This window comes from Ascaphus truei, chromosome 4, assembly GCF_040206685.1.
Source record: "Ascaphus truei isolate aAscTru1 chromosome 4, aAscTru1.hap1, whole genome shotgun sequence".
Classification (NCBI taxonomy): Eukaryota; Metazoa; Chordata; class Amphibia; order Anura; family Ascaphidae; genus Ascaphus; species Ascaphus truei.
Genome location: NC_134486.1, coordinates 383276725 through 383303188, shown reverse-complemented (window position 1 = coordinate 383303188; position 26464 = coordinate 383276725). Strand labels below are relative to the sequence as shown.

The window sequence follows — 26464 nt, the reverse complement described above, 5'->3', positions numbered from 1 at the left end:
ACCAAGGCTCCTAAAATAAGGAGCACAGCATAGTGTGATACTGGTATAAAAAGGTATATTGCACATTTAAAATCAAACTTACAGAATGTCTGCAAATGTAAGCATGTACTGGGAACCGGCCAGCATGGTCTTTATCCGCGATTGCAGTCAGCTCGCTGGTTCCACCTCTGAACGCCGAGGGGACGTGTGGAAGGCTCTCCTCCGTGACACTGCTCGGTCTCCGTCTCTTTTGTCTCATTTGATGACGTCAGTTGTAGGCATCCGTGGGCAGAGTCTGATGCGGGTAGGTGGGCAGTTCAGGGAATTAATCCTACGCACTTTGCTAATCAGCATCAGGGGTGATGGCAATGTCTGCTGCCGTTAGTCTTGATATAGTTTAATTACAATTAATCACCAGTTAATTGGGGTGAATGAAAACGTGGTGCCTGCTAAATTATTTAAAGCAGCAGTCCAAGCTGCCGGTTTTTATTTGTATTTTTTGTGCATCAATACAATCCACACAATAAGTAATTAGCAAAGTTGCCGATCGATCCATTCTCCTGTGATCGATTGCCTAAGATTCGTCTCAGGGGTTCACTAAATGGCTGCATCTTTGGTCCTCTTCTGCTGCACTGATAAAGTTCTGTGGGGAAGATCATGTGACCCGGCAGTCACTAGATACAATTGGTGCACTGCTAGAGAGAGGGCAGGGCTCAAAAAGGGGTGTGCCAGAGCCTGATTCAGAAGAGGAAGGGGATGTGCGTTTGTAAATGATTTGTTATAGAAACAAAAAAATGCTTGTTACTAGCGATGTACCGAGTACCCGGAAATTACCCGGCACTATTTTAACTACCTGGAAATTACCCGGCCCCGGACCCAGGGGCTGGGACCCGGTTCCAGGTCATTTCCTTTTGGCTCCCTCGGTGCTCCTCTTGGAGAACGGCAGAAGCAGAGCAGCAGAACACCTACCTGCAGCCGGCGGCGGAGGGTGAGGAGGACCACGGCGACATCGTGGTAGCAGCGGCAGACATCCTGGTGGCGGTAGCAGCAGAGAGGATGTCCTTGTTGAGCCAGTGGGAGCAGCAGAACACATCCCATCACAGCCAGTGCTGTTGGGAGCCAGGAAACGTGACCGGCGTAAGGGCGTTCCTATTGGACAGGCAGCTCCTCCCCGGCTGTCCAATGCTCCGGTCACATGTTCCCCAGCTCGGACCAGCTGTGATATGATGTGTTCCGCTGCTCCCACTGGCTCAACAATGATGTCCTCTGCTGCCACCGCCACCAGGATGTCTGCCTGTGGTCCTCCTCACCCGTCGCTGCAGTTAAGGCAAAACTACCCGGTTGGGTACCTGGCCCACACATTTCCCCTGATACCCGGTACCCGACAATCCTCAGAAGCCGGTACAACACTACTTGTTACATTATAATACATTAAAAATGTAATTCAGAGTTGTTTTTAAAAAAAAAATGCTAGAAGTGTTTTCTCATAGTACAGAACTAATTTATTTAAAAAAAATACATGTAGGATATTGCTTGGTCTGAAGCTTTAAAAACACAATATTTTATTACTAATAAGCTAAATGTAACAATATAGTGTTTAAAAATTAAAAAAAAAAATATATGGGATACTGTAGAAGAGTAGATATTACAACTATAGTAGACATGTTCGTATGTAGAGGTAAACTGCATAAACAAGACAGGAATGTTTTGGCAATTAAGTCAGGCTTTAGGGCTAACATGCTAAAGTACATATTCCTGTAATTAGAATTTTCTATAATGTATATACATGGTTATATACATCCTCAAAATAGTCTTGAGCTATCTGGTAGAGTTATACTTTGTAACAGAAATCATAATCCTGTAGAAAGGACATGCAGTAGTGTATCTATGAAGTGTCTATTTTACTTTAGTTTGAGCCAGCATATTAAATCCGCTATTCTGAGAAAACAGGGGTGTTCACCAAGAGCAAAGACAAAAGGAAAATCGTGAACAGCTACTATAGATTTAGGAGCTATTTTGATTATGTAATTGTCATAATCTAATCAAATTAGTCTATTCAATATTGCTCCCAGATACATTTCTGTGTTTAATCCTTTGGGGATTAATGTTTTCAGAGTATGCATCTAGTTTCTTGCTGAGATATTTGGACAATTTTATCTCCCCTCCAATTTAGTTTTAACTTTTTGATACCCGTGCATATTAGGCTGGGGCCATGGTGCATTCGCCCGCGCGGAGGCTGTGAGGGAAGCGGGTGCTTTCCCTGGCCATGGTGGACGGGCCGTGGGAGGCACGTTCCTAGGGGCGTCAAGGAGCTGGTTTGCCCTCATTGGGCGAACCGCTCACGTGACCGGCCTGTCATGCCAAGACATCGGTTTCAACTGATTTCTTGCGCAACGCGCATCCCCTCCTGCCTACGCATGCGCCAGCACGCTTCATGGACGCGATCACTTAAGGCAGTCTGATCGCACGGTCTGCGGCACCATGGCCCCAGCCTTAGTCTTGTTGGATCATCTTGTGAATGTTGTTCTTTGAAGTGTTTGTAGGGTGTGGTGTTGAAACCCTTTTTGGATATTTGTTGTGTCCTGCCGGTCTTATTTAAAGTTTTCTGGTTGTCCAACCAATATATTGTTTATCACAAGGACATTGTGTGTCACCCAGATACACCCAAATACACCCATATACACATACGCATGCGCACACCCAAATAACCATATACACATATACATACGCACACACACACCCGTATACGCATACACACACCCGTATACGCATACACACCCGTATACGCATATGCATACACACCCGTATACGCATATGCATACACACCCATATACGCATATGCATACACACCCATATACGCATATGCATACACACACATTTTTTTAAATCTTGCCCAGGCCATGGGGAAGAGAGGCCCGCTTAACTGGTAAATTAATATTGAGCTGGTGGCTGATGAAGACGCACAGAAATAATACTTATTCATAGAATCTTGCTGGCCCTAGCCTATAAGCAAGCAGAGGCTCAACAAATGGGAAGGAGAAATGGGTGGCATATGACCTTTACCAACTCTCCCCCCCCCCCCCCCCTTATCCTACGGCAGAGACACCACACACTTTTTTGTTTTGGCAAAATAAGGTCACAACTTTATTGAAACTTACACCAGTAAAATCAGCCTGCTCAATATCTCAAATCGCTCCAATAACTCTATCTTCAGGCTAGGATTCACAAGAGGTAACCTTCAGGTTAGTCTCTTCCTCCACCCCTCATTCCAACACCACTTTTCACTTAAATGTAAGTGGCTGCAAAATGGTGGCATTCTCCCGAGCCGGCCTTGTTAACAAGCGTTGCTGCGACGATTGAGAACCTGAAACAATTATAGCCTGAAAATGGATAACTTGTAAAAGGTGTCCTGTAACCACACACTGTCCCACTACTATCCCATTCATTCATTTTTTTTTTTTTTTTTGCGTCCATATCTCAAACTTCGGATTGTCTTTATTATGGGGTTGGGTGTGTGGGAAATACACTAGTTTTTTGGCAAGTCTTCTCCTAGTCTCTCTCGCTTATCCCTCGTTCTTTCCTGCCCCTTCTCCCTGCTGTACCAGTGGCACCACTGAGGGAGCTGGGCTATGTCTGTGTGCTTTGACAGAGGCCCATACACCCATTTTGTTTAGATCCCAATTGCTATTCTTCTTTCCTGATCGGAGGCCTAATATGCTTGTTGCTTATGTTTTGTACTCGGTTCATTTGACTGGCCTTACTATCTGTTTACCTCCGAAGTGGGGTGGAGGGGACTAATGCCCTTATATGGATGACATCCAATGCAGTCCTCTGCCCCCACTTTTTAGTCTCTTACAGAAGTCTTTTCGTGCTTTTCGCTCTCTCCAGAAGATGGTGCTAGTGGTGCATTGTATACCTGAATGATGTACTGCTTTTCTCTCTCATAACCCTTGTTCAGTAATTGTGTTTCTGCTTAACCACAAATGGGTTTGTTAATTAACCTTCGTAGTGCTGGAGGAGCCTGCAGCCTGTGTCATTATACAGCCCTGAAGCAGTTCGGGAACTTTTCCGTTAAACACTATACCTGTACATGAATATGTAATGTCAATTTGAAAAGCCTTTGCCCCCATATTGCACAGCATCTCAGGTCTGATAAAATGATACCCCTTTACTGCACTGCTGGCGATGAAGCCCCGACTGCGCACCCAGTATTAAAGCGGCAATCTGCTTTCCTTAATTTTTACATTTAATAGGTCTGAAGCAGGGGGTTTCCGGAACTGAACCGCATTCATTTTATCTCCGGGGAGCTCCTGCTCCTCAAGATACTTGCCTCCATAAGTGGTCCCGGTAGCAGCTCCTGCAGGTTTAAATGTCCTAATGGCCCAATAGGAAGCAAGGGATGACATCACGGCCGCAATTTCGCTAGCCGCACACAGTCCAGCACCCCCTACTGATGTATGTATTTCAGGAAGCAGGGGTCTCCAGAGTTGAAATTAACGAGGTTCAGCTCCGTAGACCCCCTGCTTCAAACCTATAACTCAAAAGAAATGTAAAAAAAAAAAAAAGCCGGATTGCTGCTTTAATACTGGGGAAACAGTTGGGATTTCCTCGACATTTTTTTTTATTTTTCTCTTCTAATTTAAAATACTGATTTTTGAAAGCCATAGTTTCCTCTTCTGCAAATTCTCTCTCCCCCCCCCCCCCCCCACCCCGCTGCCTCATGTGTCCTTATTGTTGGCAGTGGTCAATTTGTATTCCCAGGGCTCCAGCAAATTGACACTAAATTATCATGATCTAATCATAACAGCTTCACTCTTATGTCCTGTATAGAATCTCCGAATGAAAATGGTATACTGTATGCTGTTCAAAGGAAACTTCATGGTTCTGTAGCTTTATAATCTATGATGTTAATATTGTTACCAAACTTAAAAAAGGGGTTATCTAGTTTTTGCATAACTGGATTTATTCATCTATAATGGGAAAAAACTAATGAGGAGCACAATTTAAGTTCCAATCAGAATCGTAGATTGGGTGTGTAAGGAAGGGCATGCTTGTTATGTAGTGGTGAGATACTCCAACTTAATTTTAACAAGTATTCTTGTTTATCAACAGGTCATACGGTCATCTACATGCCGCTTACAAATTCCCAAAGCCTGTTGCAGTGTCACTCAAATAGTGTGGGATTTAGTTCCTTCTTTAATACAGGCATTGACAAAAGCTTGCTGCTACAATTAAGGGACTGATTGTGTGACCGAAGCGCGTTTGACTTCAGTGTGTGGGTTCGCCTGATCGCAGTGCGATCGGCTGCCTCGGAGTATGTAAAATCAGCCTCTTTGTCTCAAACACCTTCAATAAACTTACGGTACAGAGAAGTAGCCGCTCAAAAGTATTTATTTCAGGTTCATACAATCTGTTTCTAGCCGAATGTTTTTGGTTGCACACATATAAGGTCGAATTAAATATTGGACAGAAGCAGGAAAATAACACTAATTCAGGAACTTGAAATTGAGTGCAGTTTGTGTTAAAGTTGGTCTTATTGATTTAACCGGCAGCAATGAGTTGGCATCCAAGACCTTTGTTTGTAGTTAAGAATGACTTTTGATTTTAAGGAAAGCCTGCAACCGGCTTCAGGCATCTACTTGCTCCATTTGGCCTTTTCTACCAGACCTACTTGCTCCTGGCTCAGTCTTGTGAAACTCGAACTGTTGAAACACATTGAGCATAGAGCAAACTTTGGGGAAACAGATGTGTGTATTGACTGAAGTGTTTGTTGTCTAGCAGCCTTGCTACGTTTAAGAAATACATTTGAAAAAAAAATTGTTTTCAGCACCCATGATCTGGTTGTTTCTAGTGCTCAGGAATATAAGGCTGGGTGAGCACTAAAGTTCTGTCTGTTTTATCCCAAAACAGTTCCAATTCGGAAGAAGCAGCGTCGTCGCCCCCAATGGGGAAGAGGCATAATCAGGAAAAAGAAGTCCAGCTATTACTTGAAGAAAGATGAAGAGGACGGCAAGTTTAGAGAGTACGAAAATCATGAAGAAGCCCTGGAGAATGGAGACTTGGAGGTCAGCACAGACTACCATGAGGAGAACGGAGAGGAGACAGGGGACCTTTCAGTGACCAATGATGAGTCATCTTGTGACCTCATGGACGGAGAGGCTGAGCATCAGAACGGCACCCCTGGGAAGGGAAGCAGCTTTTTGTCAACAGAGGAGGATAGTTCAAATGAATCGCTGCTGATAAATACCAAAGTGGCACCGAAAAAAGGAGTGCTGGCCACAAAGGATCCGCCTCCTGCAACAGCCTGTTTAAATGGGGACGCTTCTATCGACAGCTTGGAGAGCGTAGAGATATCAGGATTTCATAATGGCAAAGGAAAAGTTGGTGCCCTTTTAGTCGTTGAGATAAAGCAGAGCTCCGATTTAGAGGGACACCGCACTGAGGAACAAATCGCAGTCAATTGTCACAATGCAACAAGGTCGGATGGTGATGAAGTGCAGCAGCAGTTACATACAGAGGCGGCACAGGGCAGTGATCCTAGCAGGAAGCCAGGGCAAGTTGCAACGGAGGTTCCTCAGGAAGGTAAGGCTTATTTATGCGTTATTTATGTACACTAGTTTTCAACCCTTTTAGAAACTACAGTTCCATTTTAAACTGTATTGTGATTCTATTGTACCCCACATTGCTTGGCTAATGACTTATAATATATTTTAATATTGTTAATCAATTTTTTTTATCATATATAATTTAGAACATTACGGTATAACATTTAATACTCTGTATTAATACATTAGTAGCACAGCAATTCCTGGCCGCATACTTGATGAAAGAAATGTAGGTGTTATGAAAGCTTGTACACTAATTTTATTTAGGAATAATTGTAATGATGGTACCCGAAGAGGTGTCACAACCAACCATAAATCTAATGAAATACATTTAAAATGTAGCAAAACAAAATGTATGCAGTAAAATTTTCACAATTACTATCTTTGCGTGGGGACAACTGACAAGCCTCCCTTTTGGGGCCCCAAGTTATGGAAAATGGGAAAACCTAGGCAGGTATGTCATTAATGCCTCTGCCTCCCTCCTAAACTGAGCATCGCCAAGCTTTAGCCTTGTACAGATATAGTACATTTGTGTAAAAAATATCATATTTGCTTGTCCAACTTACGTTTTATGACTCAAACACATAATTTTTCTGATGTCATTTTGAACTTATGAGGATAAGGGGGGAGGGGAATGAAACAGATAATGAACTAAATGGAATAGAGGAGGATACAAGGTGGTATGGAGGTAGAACGGGGGCAAGTGCGAGTTTGACAAGCAGTGAGACACCCATAGTAAATACAGATAATACTAGAAAACTTCTAAAGACTAAACCAAGTGGGCGCAGAAAGGAAGGAGCAGATAAGATAATAGTACAGGCTGAAAAAAAACTGAAATGCATGCTTGCTAATGCAAGAAGCCTGACAGATAAAATGGGGGAGCTTGAATTAATAGCTGCAAGGGAGCAGTATGATATCATAGGCATTACTGAAACATGGTGGGATGAAACTCATGACTGGACAGTTAATTTAGAGGGTTATTCTCTTTTTCGGAAGGATTGAACAAATAGAAGGGGAGGTGGAGTATGTTTATATGTTAAACCGGATCTAAAACCTATTATAAGGGATGATGTTTATGAAGGGAATGATGAAAATGTAGAGACTTTGTGGATATAAATTAGCAGTGGAGGTATAAAGAAAGTATAAAGAAAATGTTTGTGGTAATATGCTATAAACCACCAAATATCTGTGAGATTGAGGAAGCTAAAATACTTTTGCAAATGGAGAAGGCATCAAAACTGGTCCATGTTTGTATAATGGGGGATTTTAATTATCCAGACACAGACTGGGGCAATGAGATTAGCATTACAACAAAAGGAAATAGGTTTTTGGGGGTGCTTAAAGAAAATTATATGACCCAAATTATTGAGGAACCAACCAGGAGAGGGGCAATACTGGATTTGGTCATATCAAACAATGTAGAAGTAATACCCAAATGTTCCAGGACTTGAATATTTGTTAACAGTGATCATAACATGGTCTCATTTGAAATAAATTATCAAAAAATATATTTCTTGGGTTCAACAAAGACCTTAAACTTTAGAAAGGCAGATTTTAATAAACTAAGGTCTAATCTACAAGTAATACACTGGGATGATGTTTTTGCAGGAAAAATGTAGAAGATAAATGGGCAGTCTTTAAAACATTGTTAGAAAAGCACACTTACCAGTGTATACCCTTGGGTAATAAGTATAAAAGAAATAAGTCAAAACCAATGTGGCTAAATAAACAGGTAGGGGAGGAAATGGACAAGAAGAGGAAGGCATTTAGATTCTTTAAGTCAGAAGGGACAGAGACATCGTATCAGAATTATAAGGAATGTAACAAAAATTGCAAATGGGCAATCAAATTTGCAAAAATGGATAATGAAAAAAGGATTGCAATAGAAACTAAGGTCAACCCTAAAAAGTTCTTTAAGTACCTTAATAACAAAAAAATGAGAAAAGAAAATATAGGACCATTTCAGTGTGAGATGGGCAGGCAGATTATTAGAGATGAGGAAAAAGCTGAGGTATTAAACAAATTCTTTGCCTCTGTGTTTACCAGGGAAGAATCAAGTTCAATAGTAGTGCCGCAGGAGGAAGCCACAACCTCCATATTAATGAACAATTGGTTAACCGAGGAAGAAGTTCATAAGCGACTTGAAAAAATTAAAGTAAATAAGGCACCTGGCCCCGATGGCATACATCCAAGAGTTCTCAACGAGTTAAGCTCAGTAATAGCCAAACCATTATATTTAATATTCAAGGACTCCATTTCCACAGGCTCAGTACCGCAAGATTGGCGTAAAGCAGATGTGGTGCCTATATTTAAAAAGGGAGCTAGATCACAACCGGGAAATTACAGACCTGTAAGCCTGACTTCAATAGTAGGGAAACTACTTGAAGGTTTAATACAGGATAATATTCAGGAATACTTAATGGAAAACAAAATTATTAGTAATAGTTAGCATGGATTTATGAAGGATAGATCTTGCCAAACTAACCTTATTTGTTTCTTTGAGGAGGTAAGTAGGAATTTAGACCAGGGTAATGCAGTTAATGTGGTCTACTTAGATTTTGCAATGGCTTTTGATATGGTTTCACACGAGGTTGGTGTACAAAATAAAGAAAATTGGACTCAGTTATAATATATGCACCTGGATTGAAAACTGGTTAAAGGACAGACAACAGGGGGTTGTCATAAATAAAACTTTTTCAGGTTGGGCTAAAGTCGTGAGTGGAGTACCTCAGGGATCGGAACTGGGACCCCTGCTTTTTAACATGTTTATTAATTATCTTGAGGTTGGGATCGAGAGCAAAGTCTCCATCTTCGCTGATGATACTAAATTGTGTAAGGTAATAGAATCAGAGCAGGATGTAATTTCTCTTCAGAAGGACTTGGAGAGACTGGAAACGTGGGCAGGTAAATGGCGGCAGATGAGGTTTAATACAGATAAATGTAAGGTTATGCATTTGGGATGCAAGAATAAAAAGGCGACTTACAAATTAAATGGAGATATATTGGGAGAATCCTTGATGGAGAAGGATTTAGGAGTGCTTGTAGACTGCAGGCTTAGCAATAATGCCCAATGTCATGCAGTAGCTGCAAAGGCAAACAAGAGCTTATCTTGCATCAAACGGGCAATGGATGGAAGGGAAGTAAACATAATTATGCCCCTTTACAAAGCATTAGTAAGACCACACCTTGAATATGGAGTACAATTTTGGGCACCAATCCTAAGAAAAGACATTATGGAACTAGAGAGAGTGCAGAGAAGAGCCACCAAATAAATAAAGGGGATGGACAAGCTAACTTATGAGGAGAGGCTAGCTAAATTAGATTTATTTACATTAGAAAAGAGGCGTCTGAGGCGCATGCGCGACGGGAGGGTAAATAGCAGCTTAAATTGTGAGCTCTGTTCCCCCCCCGGCGCATATAAGCAATTCAAAGCAGCAGAAAAGCGGCGGTTTCACATTTAAATACCTGCAGAGTACAGCTAAACACGCAGGAATGGCATCGACCAAAACCCCACGGAAGAAAACCCAAACAGTGTCCACATATTTTAGGAGTAAAGAGGCGGCCAGGGCCGAAATACCTGCATCTCCTACACAACCAGCAGCAGCAGACCCAGAGATAGATATCCCACCTGAAGAACCAGACGATATGTATATAATGCGTCGCAAGGACATGAAGGAGTTCTGCAGCGATATCCAAGAAAATCCTAAGAAAAGACATTATGGAACTAGAAAGAGTGCAGAGAAGAGCCACCAAATTAATAAAGGGGGTGGACATTCTAACTTATGAGGAGAGGCTAGCTAAATTAGATTTATTTACATTAGAAAAGAGGCATCTAAGAGGGGATATGATAACTATATACAAATATATTCAGGGACAATACAAGGAGCTTTCAAAAGAACTATTCATCCCACGGGCAGTACAAAGGACTCAGGGCCATCCCTTAAGGTTGGAGGAAAGGAAATTTCACCAGCAACAAAGGAAAGGGTTCTTTACAGTAAGGGCAGTTAAAATGTGGAATTCATTACCCATGGAGACTGTGATGGCAGATTACAATAGATTTGTTAAAAAAAAGGTTGGACATCTTTTTAGATGGGAAAGGTATACAGGGATATACCAAATAAGTATACATGGGAAGGATGTTGATCCAGGGATTAATCCGATTGCCAATTCTTGGAGTCAGGAAGGAATTTATTTTTCCCCTTAATGGGGTTTTTTGTTTGCCTTCCTCTGGATCAATAAGTAAGTATAGATATAGGATATAGTATCTGTTGTCTAAATTTATCATAGGTTGAATGGACCTATGTCTTTTTTCAACATCATCTACTATGTAACTATGTAACTAAAACTGGCAGGCACGCACGTTCTTCATTAAAATAAAAATTGTTATAAAAGCATGCATTATTTGTGCTGCTTGTGGGAACAGATGTCATGTCATGTGTGTAACCCTCCCTGCCCGACTCCTAGGGAGTTTTCATCGTTGTGGAAAGGTTGACTACTCAACATGGATTACCTTGACCCAGGGGCTGGATTAAAATGGTTGGGCGTTGAGGTAGCGAGGATGTATACCAATGGGCGCCAGGAATGTTTGTAGTACAACTGTTATTTAATCGTATCCCCTAGCACAGGTACTGTTCATACACACATTGACAATGTTGCACTGTGTTTTATATCAGACATACATGAATATGGTTCTTCCATCAGTGCCTACACTCGAATGGAGGTACATTGACTTGGTTGCTCTACGTAGATGTGGGACCTGGCCCTCCCTTTTGTTGCTTTAGGATCCTCATCAGTATTAATCCGATTACTCTAGGCCCCCTACGGGAATCCTGGGGTTTCTTTCCTACATGACCCAATGCCTTTGGCCTGTTTGGGAACTGCCATTTCCATAAAGACTGATGAGGAATATTAGTGCAAATCCGCAGTTAGAGCTGATTCGCCAACACCCTGGAGCCCTCTTTCCTGAGGCCCTCTGTGACGTGCCGTATTCATTTTCCTTAAATATTCAGGACTCCATTCCTTCTCTTGGGGATCCTAACTTATAGGTTACTGTCCCTATCTTCAACACAATAAACGGCGGCTTGGTCGGTGCTATTCCTTTATAAATATTACTTATCTACTCTCCCCGAGGCACCTCTCCTTTTGGCATCCTGGAACCTAACCTTCTCTTTCTCTAATATACTCTGTGATATCATGATCCCATGGCAACACAGGATTGGCCCGATACACCCCAACCTTCTAGTAAACCTATAGGAGGTTGGTTACACGTGCTTTTAAAAATGCCACTACTGATGCCAAAAGGAAGGGTGCATCATTTTCCATGGCATGGACAGGTGTCGCTTTAAACTCGGTTTAGGGAGTCAGAGAGCGTTTACCATTATGATGCATGGAGAAATTTTCAGCTGCTCTACCGCACTGAAACACATTTTGTTTTGAGCAAGTTTTTCCAAACAACTGACTTGAAGTTGAAAAACTATTATTGGCCACCAACCCTGTTAAGCTCTGTAAAGTTCACAATAGCAGGCAACCTGCAAGAATTCTACTACTTAGACACAACCCCTTGTTTATTTGGTCTTCATTAACTTGAGATCCCTATGGTGCTTAAGGGGTTAATGAGCTACACTTTTAACAAGAATACAAAATGCTGAGTCTGAAACTGTTATTTGAACTGCTCTGAATTTCAAAGGAATTTGCTTGAGGAGGGGTGTCCATGTGGATGGCCCACTCAAGGTGTCAATTGAATTAATCAAGGTCTACAGACAGGGTTGGGGGAGAACAGCTTCAAGGTATGTTGTAGAATGGGTGGGCTCATGAAGGTGCCCTATTGTATTTTTATATATATATTAAACCATTTAATAAGTAATGCTTTGGACTCTGAATGAACTTTGTGCACGCTGGAGAGAATAACTTGCTAAATTCGGGCACATGTTACTACAACTGATTTTGTATTAGAGTGCATAGTTCGACTTGTAATTAACAGGGACCTGAGGCCCTGGGGGATATTTTAGTCTAAGATCTTTTATCATATCTGCATAACCTCAGGTTGTGGCAGTGGACGGTTATGATGTGCAATTGAGTAGGGGTTAAGACTAACTCGCTGGTTCCTTGCAGAGGAGAAAGGGCGGTTGCTAGAGAAGCCTTGTGTATTAACCCTGGTTGCATATCTAAAGTCACGTGCTCACTTTTGTGCTGTTCGTGGCGGTGGTATATTGGGACGGCTTGAGGAGAGATACAACCCATTTTGAGGGACCCCTGAGTGGGTGAAGAGTGGGTGCGCTTGCGAGCGTCGGTATTAACCCTTGTCCCGTATGCAGGTGGCGTGCTAGCAGGGGTTCGTACGTGACGAGCAAGTTTTTCCAAACAACTGACTTGAAGTTGAAAAACAATTATTGGCCACCAACCCTGTTAAGCTCTGTAAAGTTCACAATAGCAGGCAACCTGCAAGAATTCTACTACTTAGACACAATCCCTTGTTTATTTGGTCTTCATTAACTTGAGATCATAAAGGCTACAGATAAGCTTTTTTGCAAAGGGCAGTACATCTAAACCTACTATAAAACTGTCTCTCATATGCTCACTTTTTTTTGAATCATAGAAATAGTATTTTTCTGCTCAAAATCTAAGCAAACTGATTATAAACCAATGTGCTGCAACAACAGGGACCTGACCTGCCACCAAAACAGCAAGTTTTCATTAAATGTATCTGAAAATCATATTTAACAATGTTGCTGCCAGATGAGGCCTGCAGCCCTTGCTGGTCCCTCTGTTAATGCAAGGGTTAATGAAATGTTTTAATTCTGGTGATCTTATTCTTTTCTCCTGTAATGCAGGATTCTGCCATAAACTAACCAGACTTGTAGCTTAGCTACCACCAAATAAACCTTCATTAGATACATGCGCTATTAAGATGATTTGATGAATGAAAAGAAAAACCCATGCATTAGCCACTCTCCTGGAGTTACAGAAAATCATTTATTGAAACTAAAAATACATTTTGAAAGACTATATATTGTAAAGGAATTCGGGTATACTACAATTCCATTAGTAACAACAATAATTTTATAACTGAGCTCCTCATATTTTCCTCTAAACCTGGCCCAAAATCTCCTTTTTTCCATCACCATAAACTACCATCTATCCGGTCACCAAAGCACGTTACTTAGGAGTGACATTTGACTCTTCCCTTTCCTTCTCCATTCACGGCATGGCTAAAAACGTGTCGCTTCCGCCTCCATAATATTGTTAAAATCCGCTCTTTTCTCTGTCACGCTGCTGCTAAAACTCAATGCATGCTAACAGGCCTCCCTGCCTCATAACTTTCTCCTTTGTAATCTATCCACAATTCTGCTGCAGGAATAATTTCACTTTCTCCCAAAACAGTCTCTGCTCATCTCCTTCTTAAATCCATCTCCTGGCTTCGCATCAAGTTTCGGATCGCCCACAAAGTTCTCCTCCTTACCTTCAAGGCTCTCCATTCATCTGCTCCTTACTACATATCGGCTTTGCTATGCCCCTGCTCGTCTCCTGCGTTCTACCCACTACTGCCTCCTTTCGCAGCCTACTGCTCTCTCTTTCTCTCGCCATAAACCTTTAACCCCTCACTGCCTTAACTCCCTCACACTCTGATTACGCGAAGCACCATCTATCCCCACCTTTAAGACTAACCTTAAAACTCACCTCTTAGATGAAGCATTTCATTAGCTCATGGCTACTGTCACACACGCATAGTCACTCCTACCAATGACTGCCATCTACTGCACTTATTCCCTTACCTGCGGCCTCTGTAAATTTCCCATTATACCACTTAGATTGTAAGCTCTCCATGCAGAGATTTCCTTTCCTATTGTTATTTGTTTCACTTCTTGTTCTATAATTCCCTACTGTATTGTCTCTTGTAAAGTGCGAAGTACAGCTGTGGGCACAATAGAAATAAAGCTGTACATACATAATTACATTTGCCTAATATTACACTTTTAAATCTGATGGCTGTGAGATGTAATGGCCCAAATCTTAACGCCAAAGTATCGGGCAACTGCCGTGGCAGTTTAATACACATTACACCATGTTGATTCACCTAAACTATCGTACTGAGAGATTGAGCAGCTCTGAAAGATCTATGATCATTTTATATTCTCCCCATCTGCCCTTTTTCCATCAATATGTTCTCACTACAACTTTTCTGTTACTCCTGTTGGACCCATCTGCTTTTGTTCTGTTCCCACGAGAAGTATGCAGACGTTTCTGAAAGCTTGTCCTCCGTGTATGGTTCTTGTTACCCTAGGTACTTGATAAGGGGAGACACGTTCTGAACCAGGAGCAAATTGCAGCTGTTATCAATAGATTCTGATTTCTCTGCGTTATCGGGAAATAAAAATAGGTGTTGGCAGAGGCAATACCTGTATTCCAATACGTTAGGGAAAGCTTGTTATGGGGAGCAGTAATATTGGCCATTACTGTGACTGATTCCTACTTTTTATTTACTGAAAGTGCTGGAGACGGGCCATGGAATATCTCTTGGACTAGAGGTTTCTGGTGGTTAAAACGTGTGGGCCCTGCTGTGAAGGACCCCCATGTCCACAAAAGTAATTGTTGTTTTGTTTGTTTTAAACCAGATTTGATTGGAAATTGCTGCATTAACAACCTTCAAGATGGGGAAAGCTTGGTTGTTGTAATGAAAGGTTACGCCCAGAGTGTGCATGATTTAAATGTTGAGCAGCTGGTTAATTAAAACCACAACTACTTTTGGATCCTTGGTTAAACATCTTAAAGTATCAAGTATCAAGAGTCTGATGTCAAGCGCAGGATAATTTTCACTGTCATATGAAGAGAATGTCATGTTTATATATAGCCTATAAGGCTGCTGCCACTGAGCTTGCTCATGCTTGAGAGCGGTGACATCACCGCTTCTCCAAGCAGGAGCGCTCGGCTGTCCGTCACAAATTTGAGAGCGGGGGGCGGAGCAGGCTTGGTATTTAAGGGGAGGGTGTGTGTCATTGGCTGGGTCGGGGGTGTGTGTGTCTGTGTCTCTCTGTGTGTCTCTGTTTCCCTTCCCTCCATTCTCTCCCTTGCCCCCCGTCCCTCCCATTCTCTTCCTTCCCCTCGCCCCCCCTCCCTCCTACTCTCGTTCCCCCCTCCCTCCTTCTCTCGTTCCCCCCTCCCTCCATTTTCTCGTTTCCCCCCTCCCTCCATTCTCTCGTTTCCCCCCCTCCCTCCAGTCTCGTTTCCCCCCCTCCCTCCAGTCTCTCGTTTCCCCCCCCCCCTCCCTCCAGTCTCTTGTTCCCGACCCCTTACTCCATTCCCTCGTTCCCCACCCCTTACTCCATTCCCTCGTTCCCCACCCCTTACTCCATTCCCTCGTTCCCCCCCTCCATTCTCTTGTCTCCCCTCCTCCATTCTCTCGTTCCTCCTCCCTTCCCATCTCTCTTCCCCCCTCTCTCCCTACCTCTCTCCCTTCCCCTCCCCCCTTCCCTCCATTCTCTCTCCACTCATCCGATACAGTCTCTCCCCTTTCTGTATCTGCCTCTCTCTCCCCATTGGTTATTGAAGGGTCATGTGACCCTGCTCAGCGCTTGGAAGTCAAATTTCCATGTCTCTCCAGGCGCTGAGCTTTGAAGAGCGTACGTGCACGAGCGTGGCCGTACATATAGAGTTTCATTGAAGTGAAAGCGCCAAGCGCGCTCAGCGGTAGCATGGCTGCCTCCTAACGCGGTCCTAGGACATGCCAGGCAATACATAAGTGTATTTCTAATATACTGTATCATTGTCCTTACCACGCGCACACTCATTATACGTATATACAAGTGCTTTAAAGACTTTCGGTTTTGTATTGCATGCGTTCCTATAGTATATATCATATGAATGTTTTCTTTTCACCATATTGTAGGTGAATCAGGCAGTAGGACATTGCAGAAGGACCAGGTTTTGGAGGAACTGACCGACCCAGAGCCGCCCCTGATTGTTGACCATTACAGACTCAAGGTAGTTCCCATATTACTAAAGTAACCAAAGGGACTAACCTGAGATGTTTCAAAGTATAAGTGTATTCCAACACAGGTCAAACTCTTGTCCCTTATTTCCCATTGGAATTTAATGTACTCTATGGCGATCAGGGTTTTTATATTGTAGCCAGTTACTTTGTCATGTAAAATTGCATCCATGTACCTATGCATGTACCTATGCATGTACCTATGCACGTACCTATGCACGTACCTATGCATGGCTGAATCAAAATGTATATGGTACTTTCTGTGCATTTTTCACACATTGCATAATGTAAATGTTTATTACACGAAAACTAGTCGTTGAATGTCCGTGGCATAAACTGTACAACTTATTCTTCTTTCACTGACTAAGGTGTGAAGATGTGAAAAATACTGCATTGATTTCTGTGATTAATCAATGAATGAGCACTGCCTTGTAGAGAAACATGATTGTGGATTTAACAAATCAGCCTTTGTTTTACATAAGATATTCTCTGCAATACAAAATCCTAAAATTCATTAGAGCATTTGACAGCAGACCTGATCCACACGCGTCCTAATTCACTAAACGCAATGTTTCATCATTATAAAGTTCTTATTACTTACATCATACTGCATAAAAGCTGGCACCTCTTTAACTATTTTAACATGTCAGGCTTTTATGGGGTGTGATCAACGTAAAAAGAATGGTTAACAATGATTAAATGGTTTTTTTTTTTTTTTTTTTTTTTTTAGTGAATTAGGATGTTCCGTTCCTTTTGAGGGTTTTTATTTTTGGCCAACCGCTCAGCAGCATTCCTGTGCAAAAGTAATAACGGCTGCTGCCTCTGTCTGTAGGCGTGTTGTGTCTGCATAATAAATGATGCGCGTTTCCATCCAATCTGTCATGGCCATCCATAGCTTGTAGTGTAATGATCGTGTTGCCGAGTTTCGTGTTTGTTTTATTTTCAGCAAAGCACACCATTGTTCACTTGTTTATCTTTTTGTTTACTTAGAAACTTCTTGACACGTTGGTGAAAAAAAGCAACAATTTGGCTGTTGATCACCTGGAAAGGTGGTATTCCATTCTCAGTCAGTGTATCTACCTGCACAGAAAGAATAGTGACAAAACACAACTCGTGGAGGTGAGTGATTTTATTTTCTCTTTGTAGATGGCTTCAAGTAAACATGCATTATTAAATTGTATGATTACCCACCATCATATTTGCTTTTCATGTGTTTGCGTAAAGTAAATAAAATATGCCTCGCTTTTTGTATGTATGTGAATGTAAAACGACAACACCAGGCACAGAACTGTGTACATAATAATGATCATTAATAATAATGCTCCCTCGCAAACCCGCCAATCTTTTCTTTTCTTCTACAAAAGGGCGGCAGTTTTTTGTGTGTGTGAGAGATCATGATCTTTTTTGGAGCCTTATGTGCTACCATTACGCTGCCTTTTCCGGCGCGTGTTTGAATTTCCCTCGATCTGTGCCCCAATTGCACCTGCAAAGGGAAGTGGGGTGTAGACACGAGACCGCATTTGTAGAAGTGCAGGTGCATCGCCTAGCGGCATCGCCTAGCGGCATCGCCATCCACTCTGTACCAGCACAATTCCAATGGAAGTGATGTCAGTGCTGGCCGGAACCGAGTAAATAAGGGGCAGCTTTATCTGTGGCATTCTGGATACTTGCGTGGGTAAAGGAAAGGTATTCATGTGAGCTGCTGTTACTGATAGGATTGTTTTTACTATCTCTGGCGCTCCAGTGTACCCCAGTCAAGCTCAAGACAGCCACCTCCAAAACTAAACTCAACTGGTAATTAGAGGGGATTAAACGAATAAAATTATTATTCTTTAGTCATATTATTAGAAACTTCCTCAGCAGCCTACTACTTCAAAAACACTGCACAATACGTTGGGGTATCCTCCAGGAAGTTTAATCACCTCTAATTACCAGTTGTGCGTCTAGTAGACCTCCGCCTTCAGATGGAGGATTGGCACTGCCGCCGCCGCCTCCTCCCATATTATAAAGTCGACCAAGTATGTCCACTAATCTCCTGACAGGTGCAGCTGGGTCTCAAGTGATTTGGTTTCAAATAGAATCATCTGTAATTGCACCTTTTTAGATTGGAAATGGTACTTTGGTATCCAAGACATCTCGGAGCTTTCCACTGCATTGTCTTCCCAACTATATCACAACTTTGGGAAGCTTTAAATGAAACTTCTAAAAGCTCTCTGACTCGCCCCTTTTTGGTGACCCCGATTTTAGGATAGGTCTAGATAACGCCAACGTTAAAGCACGGTGCTCGAACATCAGAAGACCTTCCTTCAAATAAAAAAAATGAAATCTTTTGAAACATTCTTCTGAAATTGGTCTGTACATTATTTTCCTTTACTTTGTTATTGAACAAGATAGAAGGATCCACAGGGATGTCTCAGGTGGCAAAGCAATGTCTTCCTGGTGGGATTTCAAAACAAAAGAACAATTTGGGCTTAAATATACTAGGGACATGTTTACATTTGGAACCTGAGTCTGTATAACAAAGGAGTCATATGATTGCATCTTTTTGATCAAAATGATTCAAGCCTGCATGGATGTGATGCCTTTCTTTGCCTCCCTCATGTCACACAGACTCAGAGTCCTAGATTTAGCCGGCTTGTTGTTGGAGACAAAGTGGCGCGGCCGCAAATATCTCAGAATTTGTCAACTGAAATCGCGAGGAAAATGGCACAATCTGGCCTTTTTATATAGCAAGTTGGCGGTCCATGTTCCTACCTAGTAGGAAACCCCCAGGGTCCATGCCTGGCAGGCTGAATTTGCAAATAGTGGAGTTAAGTGGGAGAAGGGTACCTGATCTATTTATGTCCCAAATGCAACAGCAATGTTTTGAGGATGGTACCTCTTTAGGTCTTCAATGTTGCAGTAGCCAGAGGATATCCCTAAGCCTCACTGGTTCACAAAGGAGGGGCTCTTATTTTGACCCACCTTTTTGTCTCCTATTTTATAATGCCATGAAGTCAGATGCATAAGCTGGACAAATGCAGAAAATACCCGGGCGCTCTCTAGGATAATGAGGGGAATATTATCACCCTTTGGTTTGGAGTTTCCTCCTACGGCTCAACCCCACCAGGATCTATCCAGGATGCTTAATCTGAGCAGAAAAAACAAAGGTTGGGGAGCACAGTATAAACAATAAAACCTTATACACACAGGTAGAGGCTACTGTAATATGCTGGGTGTTCAAGGATAGCTGGACAGCCTTGTAATATTCACTAACGTTTGGTACGACCAAGCCCCCTGAATACGTCAGCCTTAACAATATTGACTGGTGATTCCGAGGCCTCTTGTGTTTCCGTATAAATGTAAATATTTTCTTTTGAATCTTGGTTAAATCTATAGTGGGTACTCCAATTGGGAAGGTGTGGAAGTAGTACAGCATCTTGGGCAGAATATTCATTTTAACGGCAGCTATTTGACCTATCCAAGACACTGGACTATTGCTGGAATGAAAAGATTACAGAGATTCTCTTGGAGGTGCAAGTAGTTCGCAGTATATTGTTTTTCGTATGTCGTGGTGATTTGTACGCCTAGGTATGTGATGGAATCTGTGCACCATTTGAAATTTAAAGTTTATCTTGTAGTTAATTGGGTTTGGAATATTTAATATCATAGCTTCAGTTTTTGAGCTGTTTATTTTATCATTTGAGAAAAGATCAAATGTGTCCACATCCTGGAAGACATTGGAAAGGGATGTAAATCTACAGATTCAGTGATCATATCAAATATGAGGGGACAGTGGGCATCCCTGTCTTGTTCCATTAGCGAAAGGGTTTGTGTAGAGGGCTTTAACTCCCGTCAAGAATTTAGTTCCAAAGCCAATTGTTCTCATAGGCACAGATACATTACCACCTTTATTCTATCAAATGCTTTCTGTGTCCAGGTTCAACACCACTGCTGACACCCCAGTTTTATTTGCTACCTGTATTAGATTAACATCGCCCACTTGATCAGGATGGATTTTCTCATTTAGAACAATTTTTCCTCTCTTTGTAGATCACCACAATGGGGGCCCTGGTTATAGATGCCAGGCATATAGATTCCTCCATGAGGAGACTGAATATTTTGGTAAAATGGGAAATGAACTAGCAACAAACTTATTGTAATAGCCATTGAATAAGCCACCCGGCCCATGAGATGCATTTGCTTTTATGGCTTTAATTGCTTGCTTTACTTAATTCTGGGGGATCAGAAGATCCAGTGCTACCTTGGATTCTGAGGAGAGCTGCTTAAAGATGCTAATCACGCTAGTGATTAAACGTTTTTGTTTTTTTAACATAGTATTTAAAGGTTGGGGTCTTTGAAGCTGAACCCCATTAATTTCAGCTTTGGGAATCCCTTGCTTCCGCAGATACTTGCCTCTGTGAGGAATGCCCGAAGCTGCTCGGCTAGCAGGATTCACGTAATGGCGTTTCAAAGCCTCCGCGCCCTGCAGGCCAATATGAAGTTGGCTCACGGTTGGCTTTCTATTGGCCCATGGGACGCTGAAGCTTTAAACTTTGCCAAGATACCGGCACCCCCTTTTGGAGGTATTTCGCGAAGCAACGGTTCCCCTGAGCTGAAATTAATTGGGCTCAGGAGGCGGCCTGCTTGAAAGCGATGTTAAAAAAAAATAATTTTAAACGCCTATTTCTCCTCTAAACCTGCTCCCTTATATATAATCATATATGGTGACACCTGGTTGGCTTTTGGTAATGTCCTGTGGTTTCAGGTTATATAAAGAAAAATAGTAGTCTTCTTAACTCCTTACTTTGGGTTTGTCACCAGAACATTATTTTTGTTTGATTGCTTTTATATTCTGAAACTTTTTGTGATTGAATTTGGCTGCCAATAGTAAGTCTGCTCTGTTTTGGAGTAGTAACGTTACTTAAGTCATCTAAATACTCTTCCGGTCTTGTCTCGAAGCTGTAAGGCAAGTTCCCCTCTATTGTGCCTTATTTTTTATTGGCTCCCTGATAAGGACAGGTTGGGAGTAAAGGAAACACATAACAGACAAACATTCCCTCAATGAGGCCCTACAAATAATTTGTGCTTTAATTCCACAAACAAAAGCAGTCAATGTTTACCTTAAGCTGTTACATTTGTTTGAGAGGCCATTAAATTGTGTAAAAAAAAAAAAAATCACAAATGTTTTTTAGATGAGTAATTGCACCTTCAGCTTGAAAGAGAGATTCCTGCAATCACAGCGTTAACGTGTTTTTTTTTTTATATGGGTATCATTTAGCCAACATCTTCAGAGTTAAAAAGCTTCAATGCAATGCTGTCTACCCGTATACCGAATTTACTCGATCTTGAGTTAAAATGTGTGTGGTCATATAAAGTGGTTTGAAAATTACTGGTTTAGGAGTGTTTGTACCCAACCCTTTTTTTCTCTTTTTTTCCTCCTGGTTTCATTGCACCTTACAACAAATGCCACTGCTTTTCTTAGAGGTTTGATAGCAGCACAAATGTAGCGATTAGGACTACGCAGCAGGAAAATACTATTTTACATTAATACTTTTTCAAACTAAGTTCTAGGATTCCACAGTGATATGTGGCCAGGAAGATAATGGGACGGCAAGGTGGTAAAAAGGTGTCCCTTTAGTTGGACTATTGTTTTAGTAGCACCTTTTCAACTATTAAACGTTTTGTGGATTTCTTTTTCCTTGCAGGAGATGGAAAGAACCGTTCACATGTTTGAAACATTCCTGTGAAGACTGCTGGAGCAGCAGGTTTATCCCCTGGCTGCTCGTGGGAGAGCTGTCCTCTGAGCCATCAGATTTTTATTTCCAGTAGCACCAAGTCGGCTGCTGAGCTTCGTTCTCCAGCGTTCGTCCTCTCTCCCTCTACTTTTCGATGAGATTGGTGCTATCGTCTCAGGTATCTGATGCCAACCAGCCTACTAGAACCAAACAGACCTCCACGTCACGGTGGAAGAAAACACAACATCACATCTTGAAGATTCTCGGTGCTAATGTTGGGGCGGGGGTAGGAAAGCCCCCATTTCTACTTGCATTCTAGTGTCAGACACTTAAACCGTTAAGCACCAACATCCCCTTCCTGTATCAGAAGGGGTGTAAATTTACGAGCTGGGACTGCGCAAAACTGGATCACACACACACAATGTTAACCAGGAGCTTGAATTTGTAACTTTTCCTCCATGTTCTCTATCCATCTTTTCCCACTCATCCTGTTTCAGTTGTGTTGTGAAATGCTGTCTAAGAAGCAGAATGAAGAGCAGTCAGTGGCAGCTGATTTAAAAATCCATTTTCAGACTGAACTCTGCTCACCGGGGCTGCCCTTTTCGTGCCTTTTTTCTTTTCCTTTTTTTTTTTTTTTTAAACTAAATTAGGATATTCAATGGTTTGGATTTTGTTGCTGGGTCAGGGGGGAAAAAAGCTGCCCTCTGCCTGATATTATGCTCAAATTCATGGTGTTGATTGGGCTCCTTCACTGAAATCCATTGTTGGCATTTCTGTTGGGTCTTCATCTCCACATCGGCAGAATGATGGAGTGTCCTCCGTTTTCTGCAGCATAAGCTCTTTGTAAGAATGCTGCACAGGGGGAGCTGCCCTGCAAGTGCAAACCATGTTAGTATTTCAACTGGTGCTGAATAGCCGTTGGTAGTGAAAGGGTCCTCGTTGAATCTCTCCTATACTTTTTCAGGGTTACATTTGTCTCTTTACCAGAATCACAAGCAAGATTACATTTTTTTAAACAAATCCTAATATACAACTGTATATTTCTATGTTAAAAAAAAAAAAGCATTAAACATTCTATACAAGCTAAAAGGGGTCACCGTGTAATGACGACTTACAAGACTCGGACACAACCATACGTTATGGAATTTGAGAGCTACGTGTGATTTTTGGAGCCACTAATTTAGCCCCTTTGTTTGATCCTTTCTAGCACTGAAGGCGTTAACACGTAATGTTTTTGTTTCTGATAGGTTGGTGGTAAGGATGAGCGTTAGGCCTCTTCATTATTTTCCACAGCGCCATACGCCCTTTTAACAGAAAAGGAGTTAAAGGTTACACGAGTCACTTTATGCAGGAGTCCAATGGCACATTGAGCGTTGTCGCGTACAGTGGGCTTTTGCAGAAGATCTAAGAAGACCAAAACTAAGCCCTGGTCCCATGTATGTACCAGTTTCCCCCACTGTTGAAACAGAAAAAGGAGCCTACTTTCTTGGATGAAACAGGCACTTTACGTATTGGTGCTTGCAGCTTTTTTTACATACTGTACAAGTTAAACATCTACACCCCATTTTCATCCTTGTGATGTTGCTGCTTTTTGGTCTTACCAGAAGCATATTTCTTAAACGTAACTTTCTTTCCCACTCCTTAACTTTTTTCATTGCTTTTTTTTGTAAGTGGACAGACCAGTATTGAACTAGTGAGAACAAGTTACCATAGGTTTTTTTTTTTTTTTTTGTATTAAAGTTACAGACAGTATTTAGTGCGTCTCTTCATAATTACCATCTCGGTTGGTTGGTCCTCGATATGCAGCACGCTGCAGAAGATGAGCTGTTCATGTTACATAGTTGCTACACTAATATACATTTTTTTTTTTTTACATTTATATAGAATGTTTAATTTTTTTTTTATTATTTTTTTTTTCAAAATAAACTAACTTAACTGTGTAATAGTCCCAAGCCCCCAGTGGTCTTTTTCCTTAGAAAAAAATATTACCTAACTCATTCAGTGCAGTGCATTGCAATTATTTGCCGGCAATTGAGCACTGACGGGGTTAGAGTATCTCCAGCACACAGATGCGTGCCTAGTCTGCCATATTTATACAGTTCTGTTGCCTTGCCAACCTCCATTATAAGCAGCGGGAGGAGATTTTGTGCACAGCAGCTGCTTCTCAATGGGTGTTGGGGACAAGGTAAGGTGCCCAGGGTATTACCCAGCACCTTTTAATGTTCTTGTACGCTCTCTATTTAATTCATGTAGAGCAGTTCTTTACTGTTGGAAGGGCGTAGTCCTGACCTGTGGCGTGTTTATTTTGAGTGGACATATGAATTGCATCCATAAATCTTTAGCATCCGTTCAATGAGTTAAACAGCATAGCAAGGGTGGCCAACTCCAGTCCTCAAGGGCCACCAACAGGTCAGTGTTTCAATCCTGAAAACCTGCCTTGTTGGTGGCTCTTGAGGACTGGAGTTGGCCACCCCTGCAGTACAGCTACTGTTTTTTCCAGCACGGAAGGGACTGTGTGTTATCAGCACCTAATGCTTCTGCCTCGAGTCTCTGGAAACTGTATGGCTGCGTTTAATGGGTGGGAAACAGTTTTTGTAGAAGCAAAGGCTCTTTAGTAATGAAACATAACAAATGAAATAGGCATCGGGTTTTAATTTTGTTTTCTGTTCCGTTCTAGCAGGACAGGTCTGGCTGGTTTTATGGCTAACCAATGAATTTGACCACTTTTTGTATTCTATAGAGATTATTGGGTTTTGCAGAGTAAAAGGAAAACAAAACTGGAGGCAACTTTTATGCTGCGTTTTGTTTATTCCACTTTCATATGGTCCGAAAAATACTTTTAATTTAGCAGCAGTAAAACTTGCGATTACTGTAGGTACAACCTTTCTAAGGTCACTCACTTTGTATGGATACGTTTTTCAAGATGGGTTTTCCTTTTGTTATTGTTAGTTATTCCTAACCTCAATGTTTCACAGAGGTCAGCTTTGTTAATTAATAAAGAAAAGAAGAAAAAAAAATTGTACGTTTTTAAGGGAGTTCTGGTTAACAAATATGGTTAACATTGAGCTGCTGCTGCTTCTATCATTTGGTCGGGAGTCTCCTGGACATTGATCCATGCTATTGAGGCCCAATAGGCGATACCTGCCATTAGTCAATGGCAAATATCACTGATCGTGCGGGTCGTACGTTGATGATTCTCGGCCATTGAATCTGTACTGGGAAAAAGAAAGAGTTGCAGGTTCCAGCAGATGTCAGTATATAATGTGAGCACAACTGAACCATGTGGGGCAGATCTTCTTAAACACAACTGTTTCTTTTCCTTTTTATACTCCCCATCTCTTCCTCTTCTCTCATCTGTGTTGACAGAGGGGACATCAACGCATAGCATACTGCAGCTGTGTGTCACAAGCCTTTCTGTCAGCAAATGGCTTAACACGGGGGTGCTCAACTCCAGTCTTCAAGACCCCACCCAACAGGTTAGGTTTTGAGGGTGTTCCTGCATCAGCATCGGTGGCTCAATCATAGACTGAGTGCCGAAGCTAGGACTGATTGAGCCACCTGTGCTGAAGCAGGGATATCCTGAAAGCCTGACCTGCTGGAGGGGTATTGAAGACTGGAGTTGAGAACCCCATGCTTAATGAAACCTGTTTTTTTGTTGTTCTTTAAACCAGTGCAGCATTACTATGTCTGTATTTAGCATACCGTTACCTTTATAAGCATTGGCAAATGAAGTTTATGAATTGTATATAAACTGGCGTCCCTGTTCCTCACCCCTGCGTTTGCTGATACGTGCTTTGCATGCCCTCTTGCAAAACCTGACTTCTGGAGGTGCATGCGGTGTAATGCAGTATGCTGCAGATCTCTTTCCAAAGTGTTCAACAAGTTGAAGGAGAAACACCTTAAAAATGAATAAATAAAACATTTTTATTTTTTACATGCATCAAAAGTTAGCTGCTGAAATGATTTCCTGGGGTGCACGTTTGTCTTAAAACATCCTGAAAATCATTTGCCCAAAAGTGAACCGTGATTAGCTCTGGCTTATTTTCCTTCTGTAAGCCCAGAGTCAAATAGCCAAGGCTGCTTTCTGATAGAAATCTTCCAACAGACAAAAATGAGAAATCACTTGTCCGTTTCTCACAGGCAATGTGGTCAGTTAGCTCTAGGTTTTGATGTTCATA

General features: G+C 41.9%; 1 protein-coding gene across 2 annotated transcripts in view; it reads left to right on the top strand.

Annotated features, from left to right (window-relative positions):
* ATAD2B (ATPase family AAA domain containing 2B) overlaps positions 1 to 24201 on the top strand; it is a 133636-nt gene extending 109435 nt beyond the window's left edge. For both annotated transcript variants that reach the window (XM_075598454.1, XM_075598453.1), the window contains exons 25-28: positions 5890 to 6561; positions 16468 to 16562; positions 17560 to 17688; positions 22257 to 24201. In XM_075598454.1, the coding sequence (XP_075454569.1) occupies positions 5890 to 6561; positions 16468 to 16562; positions 17560 to 17688; positions 22257 to 22298 (938 nt within the window). In that variant the 3' untranslated portion in view covers positions 22299 to 24201. The remainder of the gene's footprint in view (positions 1 to 5889; positions 6562 to 16467; positions 16563 to 17559; positions 17689 to 22256) is intronic.
* The last annotated feature ends 2263 nt before the right edge of the window (positions 24202 to 26464 follow it).